This window comes from Chiloscyllium plagiosum, chromosome 8 (assembly GCF_004010195.1).
Source record: "Chiloscyllium plagiosum isolate BGI_BamShark_2017 chromosome 8, ASM401019v2, whole genome shotgun sequence".
Taxonomy (NCBI): Eukaryota; Metazoa; Chordata; class Chondrichthyes; order Orectolobiformes; family Hemiscylliidae; genus Chiloscyllium; species Chiloscyllium plagiosum.
Genome location: NC_057717.1, coordinates 93730786 through 93750619, shown reverse-complemented (window position 1 = coordinate 93750619; position 19834 = coordinate 93730786). Strand labels below are relative to the sequence as shown.

Genomic DNA, 19834 nt, shown 5'->3' with positions numbered 1-19834 from the left:
CAGTAGTGTGCCACAAGGATCAGTGCTGGGTCCACTGCTTTTCATCACTTATAAAAATTATTTGGATGTGAATATCGGATGTACAGTTCGTATGTTTGAAAATGACATCGAAAATGGAGTGTGGTGGACAGTGAAGGAGATTACCTCAGAGTACAATGGGATCTTGATCAGATGGGCCAATGAGCCAAGGAATAGCAGATGGAGTTTAATTTAGATAAATGTGAGGTGCTGCATTTTGGAAAGGCAAATCAGGGCAGACTTAGACACTTAATCATAAGGTCCCAGAGTATATTGCTGAACAAAGAGACCTTGGAGTGCAGATTCATAGTTTCTTGAAAGTAGAATTGCAGATAGATAAGATAGCGAAGAAGGAATTTGTTATGCTTTCCTTTACTGGTCAGAGCATTGAGTATAGAAGTTGAGAAGTCATGTTACAGAGGTACAGGACATTGGTTAGGCCACTTTTGGAATATTGTGTGCAAATCAAGTCTCCCTCCTATCGGAAGGATGTTGTGAAGCTTGGAAGTGGTCACAGGAGATTTACAAGGATGTTGCTGTGGTTGGAGGGTTTGAGCTATAGGGAGAGGCTGAATAGGCTGGGGCTGTTTTCCCTGGTGCGTCAGACGCTGAGGGGGTGACCTTATAAAATCATGAGGGGCATGGATCAGGTAAAAAGATAAGGTCTTTTCCCTGGGGTGGGGGAGTCTATAATTAGAGGGCATAGGTTTAGCATGAGAGGGGAAAAATTTAAAAGCGACCTAAGGGGCAACTTTTTCACGCAAAATGTGTGTTTATAGAATGATGGAAGGATTTAGAGGGATATGGATCAGGTGCTGGCAAATGGCTATAGATTAGTTTAGGATATCTGGTCATAATGCACTAGTTGGACTGAATAATCTGTTTCCACGTTGTACATTTCTGTGACTCTATGACTAAGTGAGCATTCACAGCACCCCTTATCTTGAGACTGTTGTTCACGTTCTCCAGCCAGGGGAGCAAGCAGCTTGCAAGATCATCTCGTAGTCTTCTAAACTCCAAACACCATGATTGATTCATTCTTTATAATTCATTCACAGCATGTGGCCATTCCTGACGAGGCCAGCATTTATTATTTGCCTATTTATTACATGAACAATTCCTGTATCTGTCACACAGTAGAGGAATATTACATCGTCAACAAAATTATATTCAAAAGAACATTGTTCATCATTAAATACATTATGCAAATATAAATTGCTGTGTTCTTGCCTACAGCATTGTTACTCTATATATGCAATTCTAACATGGAAAAAATTAAATATGAAAATTTACAAGCGATGTTGTGAGTAATGTATGTGAGTGAGGCAAGGTGGCTATGTGAGCAGGGAAAAGTTGAGTTGAGGGATTGGTCAGGAATGTGTTTGGCTGAGGTTATTGGGGTGGTGAGGGCAATGAGTGGGAGCGGTGTTGAATTGGATTGGGACCGATGATGAGAGGCAGTTGTTGGGAAATGTTGGGGCCATGAAGTATGGAGCAGGGAGTAATGCTGAGGGTGGGATAAGGCAGTTAAAATTTTCCTTTATCAGGAGCCACAAGACTACCTTGGTAAAGTTATGATTCGGACAATCACCTGATGAAGGAGCGTCGCTCTGAAAGCTAGAGTGCTTCCAATTAAACCTGTTGGACAATAACCTGGTGGTGTGTGATTTTTAATTTGGTAAAGTTATATTGATCCACTTTCTATTGGACTTCCATTGTGGTTCCAAGCCAGGATACTGTATGACTTGGAGGGGAATTTGTAGGTGGTGATGTTCCCATGTGAATACTCTCTTTGTACTTCCGGGTGGTAGCGACCACTGGTTTGGAAGGTACTGATGGAGTGGCTTAGTGAGTTGCCATTGTGATGGAGAGAATGGATGTGGATTGGGTACTAATCAAGTGGCTACTTTGTTGTGGAGGGGATTGGAGTTTTTTATCTGTCTTTGGAATTGCACTCATCCAGGCAAGTAGAAAGTATTCCATCACATTCCTGACTTCAGCTTGATCACTATCTGGTGGACAGCCTTTGTCGGGGAGAGGAGGTAAGTTACTTGTGCAAGCATTTTATCCCCTGACCTGGTTTGTAGCAGCAATATTTATACAGTTGGTCTGGTAAATTTTCTAGTCAATGGTGATCATGATGTGCTATAGAAGAGTTCAGATGAAACTTTTAAACTCATAGAAATAAATATGAATAAGAGAGAAATTTATCAAAACCTGGTTGACCGTTTTCCATTTCCAAGGGAATCTCCACAAGGTTACCATGAGCAGATAGTGTTGCTGTTCTGATGTTTTGATCAGCATTGAATCTAATAACTTGAACTTCAAGTTCTAAGATAGAAAAATAACCAAAATTCTGGATGTGAGCAAAAACTCCTGTACAGCCTGGTTATTGGCCCTTCCTCATTACTCAATACTAAACCCAATTGACCCTGATTCCCAGTTCATTCTGCAAAGTACAACATCAGAAACCAAACTCCAATTTGCGTTAGGAATACATCTTCTACAGCAGTCATGATTTGGAGGAGCCGGTGTTGGACTGGATGGACAAAGTTAAAAATCACACGCCAGGCTATACTCCAACAGATTTATTTGTAAGCACCAGCTTTCGGAATACTGTTTTTTCATCAGGTGGTTGTGGAGCAGGACTGTAAGATACAGAATTTATAGCAAAAGGTTACAGTGTCATGCGGCTGAAATATACTAAACAAACGTAGATTAACTCTTTCATCTTTTAGAATGGGTTTCCTAGTTTTGGTTCATTAATATGTAAATTCCAGAACTTGTTTTAGGTCACAGTCTCAGGATAACTTCAGATTTTCTCACAAAAGGTGTCATCTCAGCTCAGACAATGCATTAAAGATGTGAGGTTAAAATCTGTTTAACTTCACACCTTTAGTGCATTGTCTGAGCTGAGATGACACCTTTTGTGAGAAAATCTGAAGTTATCTTGAGAATGTGACTTAAAAGGAGTTCTGGTATTTACATATTAACAAACCAAAACTAGGAAACCCCATTCTAAAAGATGAAAGATTTAATCTAAGTTTGTTTTAATATATTTCAACCACATGACACTATAACCTTTTGCTATAATTCTGTATCTTACGGTCCTGTTCCACAACCACTTGATGAAGACCCAGTGCTTTGAAAGGTTGTGTTTTCCAATAAACCTGTTGGATTATAACCTGTTGTGTGATTTTTAACTTTGTCCATTTTCTACATTAGTGCTGATTAGGTTAACCCAGTCAAGAAGTAAATTGAAGTTGTCCACTGGTATTGAATTACCTATGTTACATGTATCTATAATTTCCTGATTTACACTGTGCCCAACATTACAGCTATAGTTTGGTGGTCTATACACAATTCTCAATAATATTTTCTGCCCTTTGATGTCTCTAACTATGTGAAACTAATTCTCCAGCTAGCTCCTTCAATCTAAGATCCTATTTAATGAATTAAATCATCCCTATTAACAACACCACCTCCACTCTTTCCTTTTCACTTAGCCTTTAGGTCCGACGGAAAGTTGGCTTATGATGCAGAATGATGCCTGCAGAATGGGTTCAATTCCCATACAGGCTGAGGTTACCATGAAGGTCTCATTCACTCAACCTCGCCATTGGCCTGATGCATGGTGACCCTCAGATTAAACTACCACCAGTCTGTAATGAGCGAGCAGCCTTATGGTCCTCTGGGACTATGGTGACTTTTTTTAGCCTTCCTAAATGAAATAAAGTATATAATTGAATATTCAGCTCCCAGTCTTAAGCACAGTGTAACCACATCTCAGTAATGACAATTAAATTATGCCTACTTATGCCTTCAAACCATCTACCTGGTATGAATTCTGTAAGTGGTCTGATAGAGTGCCTTTAACTTTGATTCAATTTGATGCTCGACTTTTCTTCATGTGTCTTTTAATTTTTTTACAGCTTCTTTACTACTTACAAGTTTTACTTTTCTCCAATCTGAATACCCTGTTGGGAATTATCTCTGTCAATCTAGTTTAAACACTTCTAACAGTAGCAACAAATTTTGCTGTGTGGATGTTAGTCCTAGTCTTGCTAAGGTGCAACCCAGCTATCTGCTCCAAAACTGCTCTGTCCTAAACTAATTCTTCAGACATGTGTTTAATCACTTAATCCTCTCATACCTATACTCTCAAGTATTCAGCACTGAGAACAGTTCTCACTTTATTGCTTTTGAGGACCCGCTTTTTAAACTCTTTCCCAACTCCCTATAGTCTGCTTTCAAAACCTCATCTATTTTCCTATATTTATCACTGATGCTAATGTGGACCATGACTTCCAGCTGTCCACCCTCCTCCAAATCAATATCTTGCAGCTGCTGTGTCCCTGGTGTGAAGGAGCAGCCTACCACACCAGAGTCACATTGCTGGCCCCAGTAATGCTTATCTGTATCCCTAACTAATGAATTCCCTTTCATTTTTGCACTTCTTCCCCTCTTCGTCCCTGCTCCCTCAGCGTCTAAGCCACCAATAATACCATCGACTTGGCCCTCACTGCACTCCTCTGAGGAGCTAGCCCTCACCAGTCGCCAAAATAGAAGACCTGTTAGTGAGTGGGATTGGTTTGGGTATTCCTATGTTGCCAGCCAGGTTATCTTAGGTACTACTAACTTAGATAACCTGGTTGTCACTCATTTCCTCTTAGCCACTTAGCTTCTAACCAACAATGTGTGACCATCTCCCGAAACATGCTTCCCACATTATTCTCTTCCTTGCAGATTCACTCAGAGTTCAAGCTTTTGTGTATGACATTTTAAATTCAATGTTTTAAATGCTACTTAAATACACCTGATGAATGAAGGTACCATTTGACTCATGTGACCACATGAAATTGCTAGTGATGTTAAATAAACTTTCATTTAATTACCAAAATAAGTTGTTGAGAGTCTGTAGCTGCACACATTGACGCAAGTGTTCAGTCCAGCAATTTTCAAAACCTGTCCCAACCTTTTGGATTCATTTCTTTGCTGATCTGAGGCAAACATCCTCTTGGCTATAAGGTCTCCTACAATACTTTCTAGAATATCCAGGTCCTGTTGGCACAAATTTCATAAAGGAAACCAATCAGTTTTACAGTTAGGTACGAATGTTTGCAATGTTCTGGTTAGGTCATGACTTCAGTATTGCATCTTTTGAGAAATTCATGAAGGCTCTTGAGAGGGTCTATAGAAGATTTACCAAGATTATTCCGGGGATGAGTGATCTTAGCTACTGTAGAAGGTGTTTTCCCTGAATCAATGGAAATTGAGGGGTGATTTGATTGAGGTGGACCAGATTATGTCAGGTTTAAATGAGCTTCAAAGAAAAGCTGTTCCCATTAATTTTAAGTTTTGGGCAAGGGATGCAGCTGATTGTGAAGCAGAGCATTTTTTCAGAGCAAATGGTAATGACTAAGACCTCTCTGCCTGTGAGACTGCTGGAAGCAAAAAAAGAGTTAATGATTTTGAATAGAAGTTGAATGGATACTCAAAAGGGATAAACTTTCAGGGCTTTGTGTTATGACTGGGGGTTTAGGACTGGAGTTCACTACAAAGAGCTAACATGAACTTGGTAGGCTGAATGGTCTCCTTATGTGCCAGAATGGGTTGGATTGTATTGGACACTGTAGTCCTCAAACAGGAACCACCACCACCCCTACCAGGTTTAGAAGTCAGGGTGAACTCACTTGTCATCTTGACAGTTGTCCCATTAGCATTGATCAGCATTAAGTGGTTGGAGGTAGGACTTCTGTTGAAAGAGAGTGGCTTCCACACCGAGGAGCCTGGGTAGGTTTGAATTCACAGATCCCGATGAGGATGGTGAATAAGATGGGGTTGGAACACTGATTTGATTAACCATAATGCAGAGTTAAAGTTGGGGATGATCTTTACGTTGCAGTGATGGACAGGTGATGTGGTCCTTAGAACCCTACAAATGGAAGAATTAGACGATCACCCCATCTGCGCTAAAACCATGGATGACTGTAGGTCACTGCAGATGGAATGAAGTACCAGAGGAAATGTTGGAGATGGATACAATTACATCATTCAAAAGGTATCTCAATGGGTATATGAAGAGGAAGGGTTGAGAGGGATATGGGCCAAGTGCTGGCAAATGGGACTAGATTAGGTTGGATATCTGGTCTGCATGGATGAGTTGGACCGAAGGCTCTGTTTCCATGCTGTACATCTCTATGACTCTAAGTAGCATCTTTTAGAGAAGGGAATCTGACACCAATTTCTGTTTTGCATTACCTGTCAGCCATTGCTCAGATGATAGGAATTTTGGGGCCATAGGTTTACTTCTCACTCATAAGAGACTTGAAGATTGAAATGCTGCACTGTTGTTTATGTCTTTCAGAAGAGCCATAAGGCCCAGTGCCCCATGCAATGACTTAAATAATTCTAAGATATTAGTATGAAGCAGGAGAGTTGTCAGCAAAGTACTCATTTCTGAGCCAACATTTTCACGACAACTCCAAGTTGTCCGCCTAAGGACTCGTCACATCATTTGCATTACTATCTGGATGTAGAGACTATTCAGGGCAAATTGATTTCATTACTTGATAAATTAATCAACCAGCTTGTTTATGGTTTACTCCTAATCTGTTTGAATTGCAAACCAGGAAACAATATTTTCTTTTATGAGTTGATACTAACAGTTGTTTTCAGAAATGTGTTGTGAGCAGCAAATACAGTATTTGCATCTTCACACGTGATGAAAAATAATACACCAGCCCTTCGAATATTTCATAACTTCTTTGCAATGTGTAAATTTCTCCTGCACCATCTCTTTCTTTTAAAACTCCTCTGAGATTGTATGTTGATTGTATCCGATCCACCTAATCTCTGCATAATTGTACTTTGTTCCAGATTAAAGTGAGGTCTGCAGATGCTGGAGATCAAAGTTGAAACTTTATTGCTGGAACAGCACAGCAGGTCAGGCAGCATCCAGGGAACAGGAGATTCGACGTTTCGGGCACAGGCCCTTCTTCAGGAATGAGCAGAGAGTGTTCAGCAGGAGAAGATAAAAGGTAGGGAGGAGGGACTTGGAGGAGGGGGGGCTGCACACCCCAGGTCATCTCCTCTGACCTCTTTCCACCTATCACATTTCCAACTCCCCTCCTCCAAGTATCTCCTCCCTACCTTTTATCTTCTCCTGCTGAACACTCTCTGCTCATTCCTGAAGAAGGGCCTGTGCCCGAAACGTCGAATCTCCTGTTCCCTGGATGCTGCCTGACCTGCTGTGCTGTTCCAGCAATAAAGTTTCAACTTTGTTCCAGATTAGTCAATTTTCTAGTAAAAAATTCCCTATACATACCTTGTCCACATCATTTGCAGTTCTCTCCATAAAGTGTAACATAAAGCTTTGCGTTTGCTACAGAGTTCTTTCTCTCTCTCTCTGTCTCCAGCAACCCCTCAAAGCAAGGAGAACACTGACCACAGGGCCTGTGGTTGGAATCTTTTAACTTGGGGAGGCTGCTGTACTGCAACTACTGCATGGTTCTTGTGACCAGGAAACCTCCTACTTTTACCACCTGCTTCTGATGTATTAGAAAGATTTACAGATGACAATCAATCTATTTGACCATGCCACAAATGCATCTTCTGTAGCCATCAAATCTGAGACAGGGAGTCGAATTTCTGAACTGACCTTCTGGCTTAGATGTAGAGACTCCCTGTGCTACAAGGCATCCTGGAGAGAGCTTTTTATTCTCTCCCTGGCCATCTATGTGATCTCTCACTGTTTTTTGATCAGCTCCTGTCCCTCCACCACAAGCAAATATTCCCCAGTTCCTTTCATCACAAACAGATTAATCTTACACTACCCAGTAGCTTTGATTTAAGTTAATCAGACAATGAAGCTGTTACTGTTGGATTTGTGCTGTAGTTTCCCTATCCATGGTTGATCTTTTTAGCAGACAAATCAGAGTATGTTTCTTATACTTCTGCATGTGCACCCTTTTCATTCTTTGACACATTTCATGCCGTGTTGCCACCTGACTTGGGAATGTTGTATAAGATTCCTCTGGAATTAAAGCGGATCTAGGGTGTGGCAAATATATTTTTATTAATAAATTCAAGGCCACAGAGGTAAACAACTGGTGCATAAACAAAATACATTCCTTCCACTCAAGAATGGCCACAATATGTAGAATAATTTGTATCATTTCATATCTTTCTTTAAAACTTACTATTTGTATGATCTAATAATTATTAGTATGAACATTTAAGTTAAAGGTGAAGGACATCACTTTTAACTTACTGATTTGGTATCTGTGAGAAAACTTCAGTGTGATTACCTGCTTAATACATTTTCTGACTCACTTCTCCATTGACCACTGACCCATTGACTTATTCTGGAATACATACTCCTGGGTCTCCAGTATTGCACCCAACTATTCTTTATATCTGACCTTCAACTCACATCCATTTATATAGGCACTAATTTGTAGTAGTCATCACATTAGGAATCCGGATGAGGAATTCTGGCTGATATTGTCCCCTCCCTGACATGCACATGCACTGAAGCAAGTTGTAGTAACTTGAAGGTAGTGAGAAGGTATCTTGTTACAACAGAGGATGGTTAAGGTAAATAATATGGATACATTTAAGATAAAGCTCAGCTAATGCATGGGGGGAAAGGAATAGAGGGAGCTGCAATTAGAATAAAATTAAAGGATGGGTGAAGGCATATGTGGAGTATAAATGTTGGAATATTTCATTTGGGACTGGTGGCCTCCATTCTGTAATTCTGAGCAATTCACCATTGTATAGCTGGTTCTGGTAGGATCTAATAACTCAATACAGATCTGGAATATTGTAGTTGTTTATGAAACTGGGAGCAATTTATAACTTACTTGAATTGAGTTGTTTCCACAATACTGCACTCTGGCTTCAAAATGATCTTCATGTTCAACTGCAACAGAAATTGAACACATTAATGTTAGATTGCTCAATATACTGTAGCTCTGGAGCCCAGAAGCAAACTTTTAGTACCACATTCGTACCACCGAGGCTGGAATTTAACCCAGGTCCCAGCACTGCTGCCTCACAGCGTCAGGGACTGAGTTCAATTCCAGCCTTGGGCGACTGTCTGTGTGGAGTTTGTACATTCTCCCCTGTGTCTGCATGGGTTTCCTCTGTGTGCTTCGGTTTCCTCCCACAATCCAAAGATGTGCATGTGAGGTGAATTGCCCAGAATGTTCAGGGATGTGCATGTTAGTTACATTAGTCAGGGGCAAATATAGATAAAAGGGTAGGGGAATGGGTTTGGGTGGGTTCACTTTCAGAGGGTCAGTGTCGACTTGTTGGGTCGAAGCGCCTGTTCCATACTGTAGGGATTCTATGAATTCTTCTGGGATTCATTACAGTGTGATAGGCAGGTTGTTAAAAAAAAAAAGATGAGGTGTATTAAAAAGCGAAAGCCTGGTTAATGTATGGGGCAGCATGGTGGCTCAGTGGTTAGCACTGCTGCCTCACAGCACCAGGGTTCCAGATTCGATTCCAGCCTCAGGTGACTGTCTGTGTGGAGTTTGCACATTCTCCCCATGTCTGCGTGGGTTTTCTCTGGGTGGTCCAGTTTCCTCCCACAATCCAAAGATGTGCAGACTAGGTGAATTGGCCATGCTAAATTGCTCACAGTGTTAGATACATTAGTCAGAGGAAAATGGGTCTGGGTGGGTTACCCTTCGGAGGGTTGGTGTGGACTGGTTGGGCTGAAGAGCCTGTTTCCACACTGTAGGAAATCTAATTTAAACATTCTGCATGACACAAGTATAATCACGCCTGGAGATTTCATATGCCTCAGAGCGTCACTTCAGAAAGCAGTGTGTAATTAAATTGCACACTGCCTTCTTAGCATGAGAACATCCAAATATGGGGGTACAAACATTGACTGGTCCATCACTCGGTTCCATATGCATGCGACTCAAATATCTTAATTGGACGCTTTTCATCTCTCTCACCGCATTCCAATGGAACTACCGGAAAATAATCTGAAAAATGCCGCTCTGGTTTGTTCAAGTAAGGCAAGCCAAAACCAAGTGTTATGATAAAGGCACCTGATCTACTCCAGTTTGCCCAGCCAGTTCATCATCACCTTGTTAAGGGAGATTTAGCAGTAGACTTAGAGGGCTTGTCAGAGTAAACCCGGAAATGTTGTTTCCTCTTGTGGGACAGCATGAAACCAGAGGGCATGACCTTAGATTAGGGTGTTGCCATTTAAGACAGAGAAGGAGGCATTTCTTTCTCTGAGGGTACTGAATATGTGGAATTCTTTGTCACAGAGGGCTATTAAGGCTGGGTTGTTAAGTATATTTGAGAATGACAGACTTATATCTCAAAGGAGCCACTTCCTGCACAGCAAGATCCTACAAGCAGTGATGTGTTAGTGAGAACATCATCTATTGGTGTGACGGTGGTGGAAGAATCAGTATTTGTTCGGATACTTTGAAGAACTCTTCTTCAGAGTGGTACCATTGGATTCAATTATAATGCTAAGAGAGTAAATGGGAATTTTGGTCGAATATCTCATGTAGAAGAGGACCAGGAAGAGCAGTTTAAATTTGTGGAGGGGCTAGAACGTGGGACCACACAATCTACAAAATAAACTACAGTTTTCTATCTTTAAACTGATAACTGAAGCTAGCAACACTTTGAATACCACGAGAAATGGAAACAAAATCACGGTGAACTGGAATTGTAACTGGAGTTGAAATGAGGGATGTGTCTGGGAAAGAAATATGGTCTGTAAATATCACAATAGTCCCCATTCCCACCAAGGTTCATTTCTCCCACACAGTAACTCACCTTTGCAAGGCTCACTCTGGTCAGGGCTGGTTTGGGCTAAGATTGAAAACTGATTCCAGTAATGACTATAGTACATTGCTGGAAAGAAAAGGCAGGTACAATTAATTTATTTTAATTTGAAGCATTGCATGTATTCAAGTTTAATGAATATTATTGAAGGATAAGTGTTTCTATTCAAGAATAAACTGTGAAAACCAGTCGGTCCTATTGTGGCTGATAAATTAGATAGGTTCTTCATTTTAATTTTTGTAAAGGAGACTCCAGAAGAATTTTGTTCATGAGATGGATCACAGCTCAAGTAGACATTAATAGAGAATATATTCTACAGTCTCTGTCTGACTGGTGTCATGTACCATTCACACAAGAAAATAACCACCTCAAATAAGAGAGAATCTAACCATCTCCTGTTGAATTCCAATGGCATTAGCATTACTGAATCCATTACCAATGCACATTGGTGGCAGTGTGTGTACCATTTACAAGATACAGTGCAAGAAAAGTCCAAACGTCCTTCGTCAGCATCTTTCAAACCTGCAACCTCAACTAACAAGAAAGACAAGGCTTATGAACATTACAATGTGCAAGTTTCCTCCAAGCCATAGATCATTCTGACTTGGAACTATAGCATCTGTTTTTTTCACTATCACTGGGTCAGAATCCTGGAACTTCCTCCTTAATAGCATGTGGGTATTCCTACATTACATGGACTGCAGCAGTTCAATATGACAGTTCACCACTGTCTTGTCAATGGCAGATACGTAGGAGCACTAAATGCTACCTTATTAGTGATGTTTACAATTCAGCTATGAGTAATAAATGAAGTTATAAGTTCAGCCTTATAGCTTCATTTATGAATGGAATGCCTATTCTTTTAGGCATAATTTTCATGCAGGGGGTGCATGTGTGGAATGGGCTGCCAGAGCAAGGAGGCTAGAACAATTGTAACATTTAAAAGGCATTTGAATGAATATATGAATAGGAAGGGTTTGGAGGGATATGTTCTGGGTGCTGGCAGTTGGGACTAGAATAGATTGGGATATCTGGTCGGCATGGACAAGTTGGACCGAAGGGTCTGTTTCCATGCTGTACATCACTGTGACTGTATGACTGTATGTGGAGGTGCTGGTTTTGGACTGGGGGTGAACGAAGTCAAAACTCACACGACGCCGAGATATAGTCCAACAGGTTTATTTGAAATTGCACACTTTCAGAGCCCCGACTCATTCCTCAAGAAGCTAGAGAGAGAGAGAATAGATCGGACACAGAATCTTTTGTAAAAGATCAAAGGGTTATGTGAATTAGATTAGATTAGATTACTTAGTGTGGAAACAGGCCCTTCGGCCCAACAAGTCCACACTGACCCGCCGAAGCGCAACCCACCCATACCCCTACATTTACCCCTTACCTAACACTAGGGGGAATTTGGCATGGCCAATTCACCTGACCTGCACATCTTTGGACTGTGGGAGGAAACCGGAGCACCCGGAAGAAACCCACGCAGACACTGGGGGAATGTGCAAACTCCACACAGTCAGTCACCTAAGGCGGGAATTTAACCCGGGTCTCTGGCGCTGTGAGGCAGCAGTGCTAACCACTGTGCCACCGTGTCGCCCATAAATATATTGAACAAACCTAGATGGCTATTAAGGTTTTAAACAATTAAAATGGAGGTGCAGGTTTCGGTTGATTAATATGTAAATTCCTGCCCCAAGATAACTTCAGTTTTTATCAGAATAAAGGTGACACCTTAGGCCAGACAAAGCATTTTAGGTGTGATGCCATGTTTCAAGTCTGTTTGTATCTCTTCCTGGAGCCAGACTGGTTTTATTTCCAAAATAGGCATTTATAAAATGCCACATTGACTGACTGTCTACAGATTTTGTGCTTTTTGAACATAGATTTATGCGTGTGGTAAGGGAGAGTGTGTGTGTGTGTGTGTGTGTGTGAGAGAGAGAGAGAGAGGGAGAGGGGGTGGGAGAGAGAGGTTTGTGTGTGTGCACGTGCCTCTGAGGAGTATGTATAAGCATGAGGGAGTATATGTGTGTGAGAGCATTTTGTAAGTGTGTGCGCTTGAAAGTGTGTGTGTGCAAGTGTGAGGGATATGCCTGTGAGAAAGTGTGAGTTGCGAGTGTGCGTGTATGAGAGAGGGTCCAGGATGAGATACAAACTAACTTGAAACATGGCATCACACCTAAAGTGCATTGTCTGGCCTAAGGTGTCACCTTTATTCTGATAAAACCTGAAGTTATCTTGGGGCAGGGATTTACGTATTAATCGAAACCTGCACCTCCATTCTAACTGCTTAAAGACTTAAAAGCCATCTAGGTTTGATCAATACATTCGCATGAGTTGTATGACTCATTGATATTTTACTATAAATTCTGTTTGGATGTACTCTTTCTCACCAGCTGCCTGAGGAAGGATCAAGGTCCGAAAGCTTGCAGTTTCAAATAAACCTATTGGAGTATAACCTGGTGTCATGTGATTTTTGACTTTATTCTTTTAGGTGCTAACTTAAGTTCCCCACACTGGGCAGAAAATGTGTGCATATTTCCGTTCGGAAACTTGCAGTTTTCCAGTTGCAGTGACAAACAAAATGCTTCTCACCACCCGTCAGGGAATGTCCCCCTCCACAGGGCAAACTGCAGCTAAAGACTAGATGAATCAATGAGTAACAATGTTTTAGTGAAGATTTATAGCTCAGGTTGTGATTTAAGTTGTTGGTTGGTTCACTGAGCTAGTTAATTTTCTTGCAAATGTTTTATCTCCCTCCGGGATGACATCTTCAGTTGCTGTGTAGCCTTTGGATGAAGCACTGTTGCTGTGATCTGCCCAGAATTTATACGGTTCTCTCTGTCCTGGCAGGTGGTTCTATTTCCGGTTTTGTACTGTAATGGTCTATAGATGGGACGTATTTCAGCATGTTTATTAATGGCACACGTAGATGAATACCAGGCCTCCAGCAATTGCTGAGCTTGTCTTTGTTTTGGCTGTCCCTGTATTGTAACGTTGTCTCAGTTGAATTGGTGTCTTTCATTGTCAGTATGCACTGACATGAGGAAGAACTGGTCATGTCGTTTTGTTAAAAGCTGATGCTCATGTATTTTGGTGGCTGTTAATTCCTTACCAGAGTGTACAGAAAGGTTACACATACAGACTTGATTATTAATTACAACAGTAACCACCCCAATGTCCACAAACAGAGCTGTGCCAAAACTCTGTTTAAATACCCCAGACCTCCACAAAAAGAAGAGGAACACCAGTTACAAGTGGAGTTCCGCAGGGATCAGTTCTGGGTCCTCTGCTGTTTGTAATTTTTATTAATGACTTGGAAGAGGGAATCGAAGGGTAGGTCAGTAAATTTGCAGATGATACGAAGATTGGTGGAGTTGTGGATAGTGAGGAGGGCTGTTGTCGGCTGCAAAGGGACTTAGATATGATGCAGAGCTGGGCTGAGTGGTTAAGGCCACATTTGGAGTACTGTGTGCAGTTCTGGTCGCCTCACTTTAGGAAAGATGTGGAAGCAATGGAGAGGGTGCAGAGGAAATTTACCAGGATGTTGCCTGGAATGGAGAATAGGTCGTACGAGGATAGGTTGAAAGTGCTAGGCCTTTTCTTATTGAAACAGTGAAGGATGAGGGGTGACTTGATGGAGGTTTATAAGATGATCAGGGGAATAGATAGAGTAGTCAGAGACTTTTTCCCTGGGAACAACAGTGTGTTACAAGGGGACATAAATTTAAGGTGAAGGGTGGAAGGTATAGGGGGGATGTCAGGGATAGATTCTTTACCCAGAGAGTGGTGGGGGCATGGAATGCGCTGCCAGTGGGAGTGACAGAGTCAGAATCATTGGTGACCTTTAAGTGGCAATTGGATAGGTACATGGATAGGTGCTTAAGCTAGGACAAATGTTCGGCACAACATCGTGGGCCGAAGGGCCTGTTCTGTGCTGTATTGTTCTATGTTCTATCTATACAAAGTCTTTGCCAATAATGGGTACCCCAACAGCTTCATCCACCAATGCCTGGCCTACAAACAACACCAAGACAACTGAGTATGAGAGCATTTCTGTGAGTGTGTGTGCTTGAGAGTGAGTGTGTGTGCGTGCCTCAACACACTGACCAGCCTACCCTATATTAGAAATGTCTCAGAACTGACTACAAGACTTCTGTGTTCTCTGAGAATAAGGACAGTACACACACCAATAGCCATACTTCGCCAGCTACTATCGAAGACAAAAGACCCCAAGCCCACAACATGCAGGACGAATGTGATATACAAAATACCATGCAGCAACTGTGAGAAACATTACATAGGACAAATGGGCAGGAACTTTGCTACCAGAATATCTGAGCAGCAGCTTGCAACAAAACAACACAACTAGTTCTCCATCATTGTCAATACACACTGACAATGAAGGACACCAATTCAACTGGGACAACGTTACGGTACTGGGACAGCCAAAACAAAGACAAGCTTGGAAATTCCTGGAGGCCTGGTATTCATCCACAGGTGTCATAAACAAACATGTTGAAATAGACCTCATCTACAGACCATTACAGTACAAAACTGGAAATAGAACCACTCGCCATGACAGATAGAACCGCAAAAATTCTGGGCAGATCACAATGACAGCACTTCATCTGGAGGCTACTCAGCACTGAAGATGTCACCCAGTATGAAGGTGAAATGTTCGGAAGAAAATCAACCAGCTCAGCAAAACAACAACTTCAATGAGAAATAATGTTGGAACAATAGAACCAAAAGCCAAAAACAGTCTAGAGAAAATTACAGAAACTTAGCCAGTGAAACTTAAATGATTTTTAAAATCTCATTTTCTACGTCCTCTGCTTTTCTCCTGTCTTGGGCACCGCAGTCACCATATCTCATTGGACATACAGCATTCCTGAAGGTCCTAAAACTCTTGCTTTCAACTGCTTCACCCAACCAAACAGCCCTTTTCTTTCACATTTCCTACTCACATTCAAATGTTTCTATGACTAGTAAATATAGCTGTTCAATAAAAGTAAAAATAGCAATGCACTTTTTATTCCTCCTGGCTATTGCTAGCAGCAGGGTTTGAAGGCCATTCTTTATTCCATGGAGACCCCAGCACAATCCTGAAGAACTGGCAACTCTGGTAGTTTTAGACTTTCCCTGGTTTTACTGACGCTGTCTATGTTCCAGTATTCACACAGGTGGAATGTCATTATGAATACTTCTCAACAAGTGTCCATTTTAGATCAGTAAGGAGGGTTAGATGAGCCCTCGTTCTTTACTGTTGCAGTACTTGTTTTTCCCAATTATAAAAATGGTTTACCCCCTGTATAGCAGTTTCTACTTTTGTTTCTTGTTTCGGGGATCATCAATATTTTGCTTTAACAGATAATCCAAGGGCCCTTACACAGAACAACAGAAGGAGGTATGTTAATTCCTTGAAGGAAATAGGAGTAGTAGTAAGCTATTAAGTCAAACATACTGCAATTCAAACAGATTAGATTAGATTACTTACAGTGTGGAAACAGGCCCTTCGGCCCAACAAGTCCACACCGACCTGCTGAAGCGCAACCCACCCATTCCCCTACATTTACCCCTTTTACCTAACACTACGGGTAATTTAGCATGGCCAATTCACCTGACCTGCACATCTTTGGACTGTGGGAGGAAACCGGAGCACCCGGAGGAAACCCACGCAGACACGGGGAGAATGTGCAAACTCCACACAGTCAGTCACCTGAGGCGGGTATTGAACCCAGGTCTCTGGCGCTGTGAGGCAGCAGTGCTAACCACTGTGCCTCCGTGCCGCCCTGATCTTCTATCCCATACCCTTTCCTCCCCACTATCCCACTAGAAGTATAGGAAAATCTCAGACTTAAACCGATATTAACTCTTCAAGTGAAGCCACATATTACCCTTTCCCATTCTGCTGTTTTGAATTATTTCTGTCTAGATATGGGGGTCACTGGCAAGGCTGGCCTCTGTTGCCCATCCCTAGTTGCCGTTGAACTGAATGGCTTTCTAGGGCCATTTCAGAGGGCAATCAAGAGTCAACCATACTACTGGGGAACTGGAGTGATCTGTATGCCAAACCAGTTAAGCACAGCTGATTTCTTTCTCTAAAGGACATGAGTGAACCAGATTAGTTTTTATGACAATCAACAATGGTTATACGGTCATCATTAGGCTCACTTTTAATTTCAGGTTTTTAAAAATGGAATTCAAATTTTACATATTCTGTGTCTCTGGAAATATGGGAAAGTTTCGTAGATCACATTAGCTGTTCACCTTGAAGCCACACTTCCTTTCTCATGCAGACTTTCTCGATTAAACCTTTGGAAAAGTTCATTTTGATGTTTAGTTTGTGTTGATGCCCTGTCAATTGAGAACCATGCGTCTGAAAGGTTAAGGATGATACACTTGCCATGACTTATTAAATATTATCACTTACCCAGTATCACAGAAAGGTATAGAGACTTCATGGTTACCTCACCCTGCATCTTCTGCACTCACTGATTATAACTGCACATTGTACCTGATATTCTCTTTAACTACAGATAAATATGACACCAGGACACACCCCACAAATTTGAAACTCTCTTCCTCAAAGGGTAGTATAAGCAGAGACCTTGAATATTGTTAAGCCAGTGGAACTAGATTCTTGATAAGCAAGAGGTTTAAAGATTATTGGATAGGCAGGAATAAGGACAAATCAGATCAACCATGATCTTGTTGAGTGATGGTGCAGGCTCAAGGGGCCAAATGGTTCAGGCTCCGACTTCAGGTATTTTTCAACAACCTGTTCAAATGTATTATGACACAATTCTGGAGCACATGAGACTTGAACCCAGGCCTCCTCCCTCAAAGGTAGGGACCCTGCCACTGTGTCACAAGAACCTTCACCTGCTAAAACTTCTGTTTTTGTTTGAAGTCAACCTGTTCAGAAATGTTATTGCACATTGCTGGTGCAGATGGAACTCGAATCTAGGCCTCTTGGCTGAGAGTTAGGGACATTTCCATGACACCAGAAGGGCCACTGTTCAACGTCAGATGTTTTTACTCACCATGTTTAGGGATGTTCCAACACAACCCTTGAATTAGGTGGACTTGAACTGAGGTCTCCTGCCTCAGCGGTAGGGACACTACCTCTGTGCCACAAGACGCCTTATTGCTCCAACTTCATATGTTCCTATTTGATTATGCTTCCTGTGCCTTGTAGATGATAGACAGGCTTTGGAGAGTGAGGGAAAACAGTTACAGGTAGTTCTCCTACAACGCATGTTTATTAAATGCATTTGGCTATGACACAATTTGTGAATTGTGGACTTTTTTTATAAAGTGAACTCCCGTTCACTGTTATGCGATTCCATCCCTGGCCTTAGGATTCTCTGTTTGTAAAATGCAAATTAAGTGTGTTTAGCTAAAGCAGGAAAGCAATCAGCACTGCAAGCCTTGAAACTTAGCTTGAAACTGGGAATTGTAGAAAGATTAACTTAGACTGTGCTTTTGTTTGTGTTAGGCTAATAACTTTTTTTTGCTTTGACTTTTACTGATAATTTTGGTGGTTTGTCCCTAACTCTGTTTTTCCCATAGACGCCATTATTTATATTGCACGATTTTCTATAATACGGTTTTGCACAGGAATGCAACTACCACATTCTAAGAGAACTTCACTGTATTCAGTGTCAGCCTCTTTCCACTGTTATAGCAATTGTTTTTAAATGAGTGGTTCAGTTGTGATTTTGATCAGTAGCAGGACTCAGGGTTTTGACAAAGGGACATTTGGCAATAGTTATTGCTGTTGAATGGGTTGTACTTTGTGATACCCACTTCAGGGATATTTTATTATTTCTCATTTGCACTTAGTATAACAGTGATAATATTTTTGAGTTCCTTTGAGACATTGGCGGAAATGGCTTTCAAGATTTGCAGTGGACATCTAAAGTTGGCTATATGTGATGCAGTAGGCTCGTGCCAGGTCTTAAAGGTCTCTGCAAATCTTTAAGGGATGTTAATTCTAGGGTAATGTATATTATGATAATTGACTTTCATAATCTCTCCAAAATCCCCTGGAAAAAAAGCAGGCAATTCAAGGAAAATGGAATTTATCTAATGTCATAGGTTTCAGAATAAAATATCAACATGATATAATTGGAGTTATATTTGGCAGAGAGGGGTTTATTTGCTATTTAGGAGCTTAGTATAAAAACAATGACTGAATCTGAAACCACAAAATTTGTAGTTGTTTCTTATGCAAATAAATTATTTAAATCACATGTAAAATCCCGTGCACCATGAGTCATAGAGTCATAGAGATGTACAGCATGGAAACAGACCCTTCGGTCCAACCTGTCCATGCCGACGAGATATCCCAACCCAATCTATCCCACCTGCCAGCACCCGGCCCATATCCCTTCAAACCCTTCCTATTCATATACCCATCCAAATGCCTCTTAAATGTTGCAATTGTACCAGCCTCCACCACTTCCTCTGGCAGCTCATTCCATACATGTACCACCCTCTGCATGAAAAAGTTACCCCTTGGGTCTCTTTAATATCTTTCTCCTCTCACCCTAAACCTATACCCTCTAGTTCTAGACTCCCCAACCCCAGGGAAAAGACTTTGCCTATTTATCCTATCCATGCCCCTCACAATTTTGTAAATCTCTATAAGGTCACCCCTCAGCCTCCGATGCTCCAGGGAAAATAGCCCCAGCCTGTTCAGCCTCTCCCTGTAGCTCAGATTCTCCAACCCTGGCAACATCCTTGCAAATCTTTTCTGAACCCTTTCAAGTTTCACAACATCTTTCCGATAGGAAGGAGACTAGAACTGCACGCCATATTCCAACAGTGGCCTAACCAATGTCCTGTACAGCCATCACATGACCACTCAACTCCTGTACTCAATACTCTGACCAATAAAGGAAAGCATACCAAACGCCGCCTTCACTATCCTATCTACCTGCGACTCCACTTTCAAGGAGCTATGAACCTGCACTCC

At 41.5% G+C, this 19834-nt stretch overlaps 1 protein-coding gene across 3 annotated transcripts in view; it reads right to left on the bottom strand.

Annotated features, from left to right (window-relative positions):
• Positions 1-17356, bottom strand: part of LOC122552184 (adhesion G protein-coupled receptor E3-like) — a 47986-nt gene extending 30630 nt beyond the window's left edge. For all 3 annotated transcript variants that reach the window (XM_043694773.1, XM_043694774.1, XM_043694775.1), the window contains exons 1-5: positions 17285-17356; positions 10837-10914; positions 8886-8944; positions 4914-5079; positions 2236-2349 (exon numbers count right to left, since the gene is read on the bottom strand). In XM_043694773.1, the coding sequence (XP_043550708.1) occupies positions 2236-2349; positions 4914-5079; positions 8886-8944; positions 10837-10914; positions 17285-17333 (466 nt within the window). In that variant the 5' untranslated portion in view covers positions 17334-17356. The remainder of the gene's footprint in view (positions 1-2235; positions 2350-4913; positions 5080-8885; positions 8945-10836; positions 10915-17284) is intronic.
• Positions 17357-19834: the final 2478 nt, after the last annotated feature.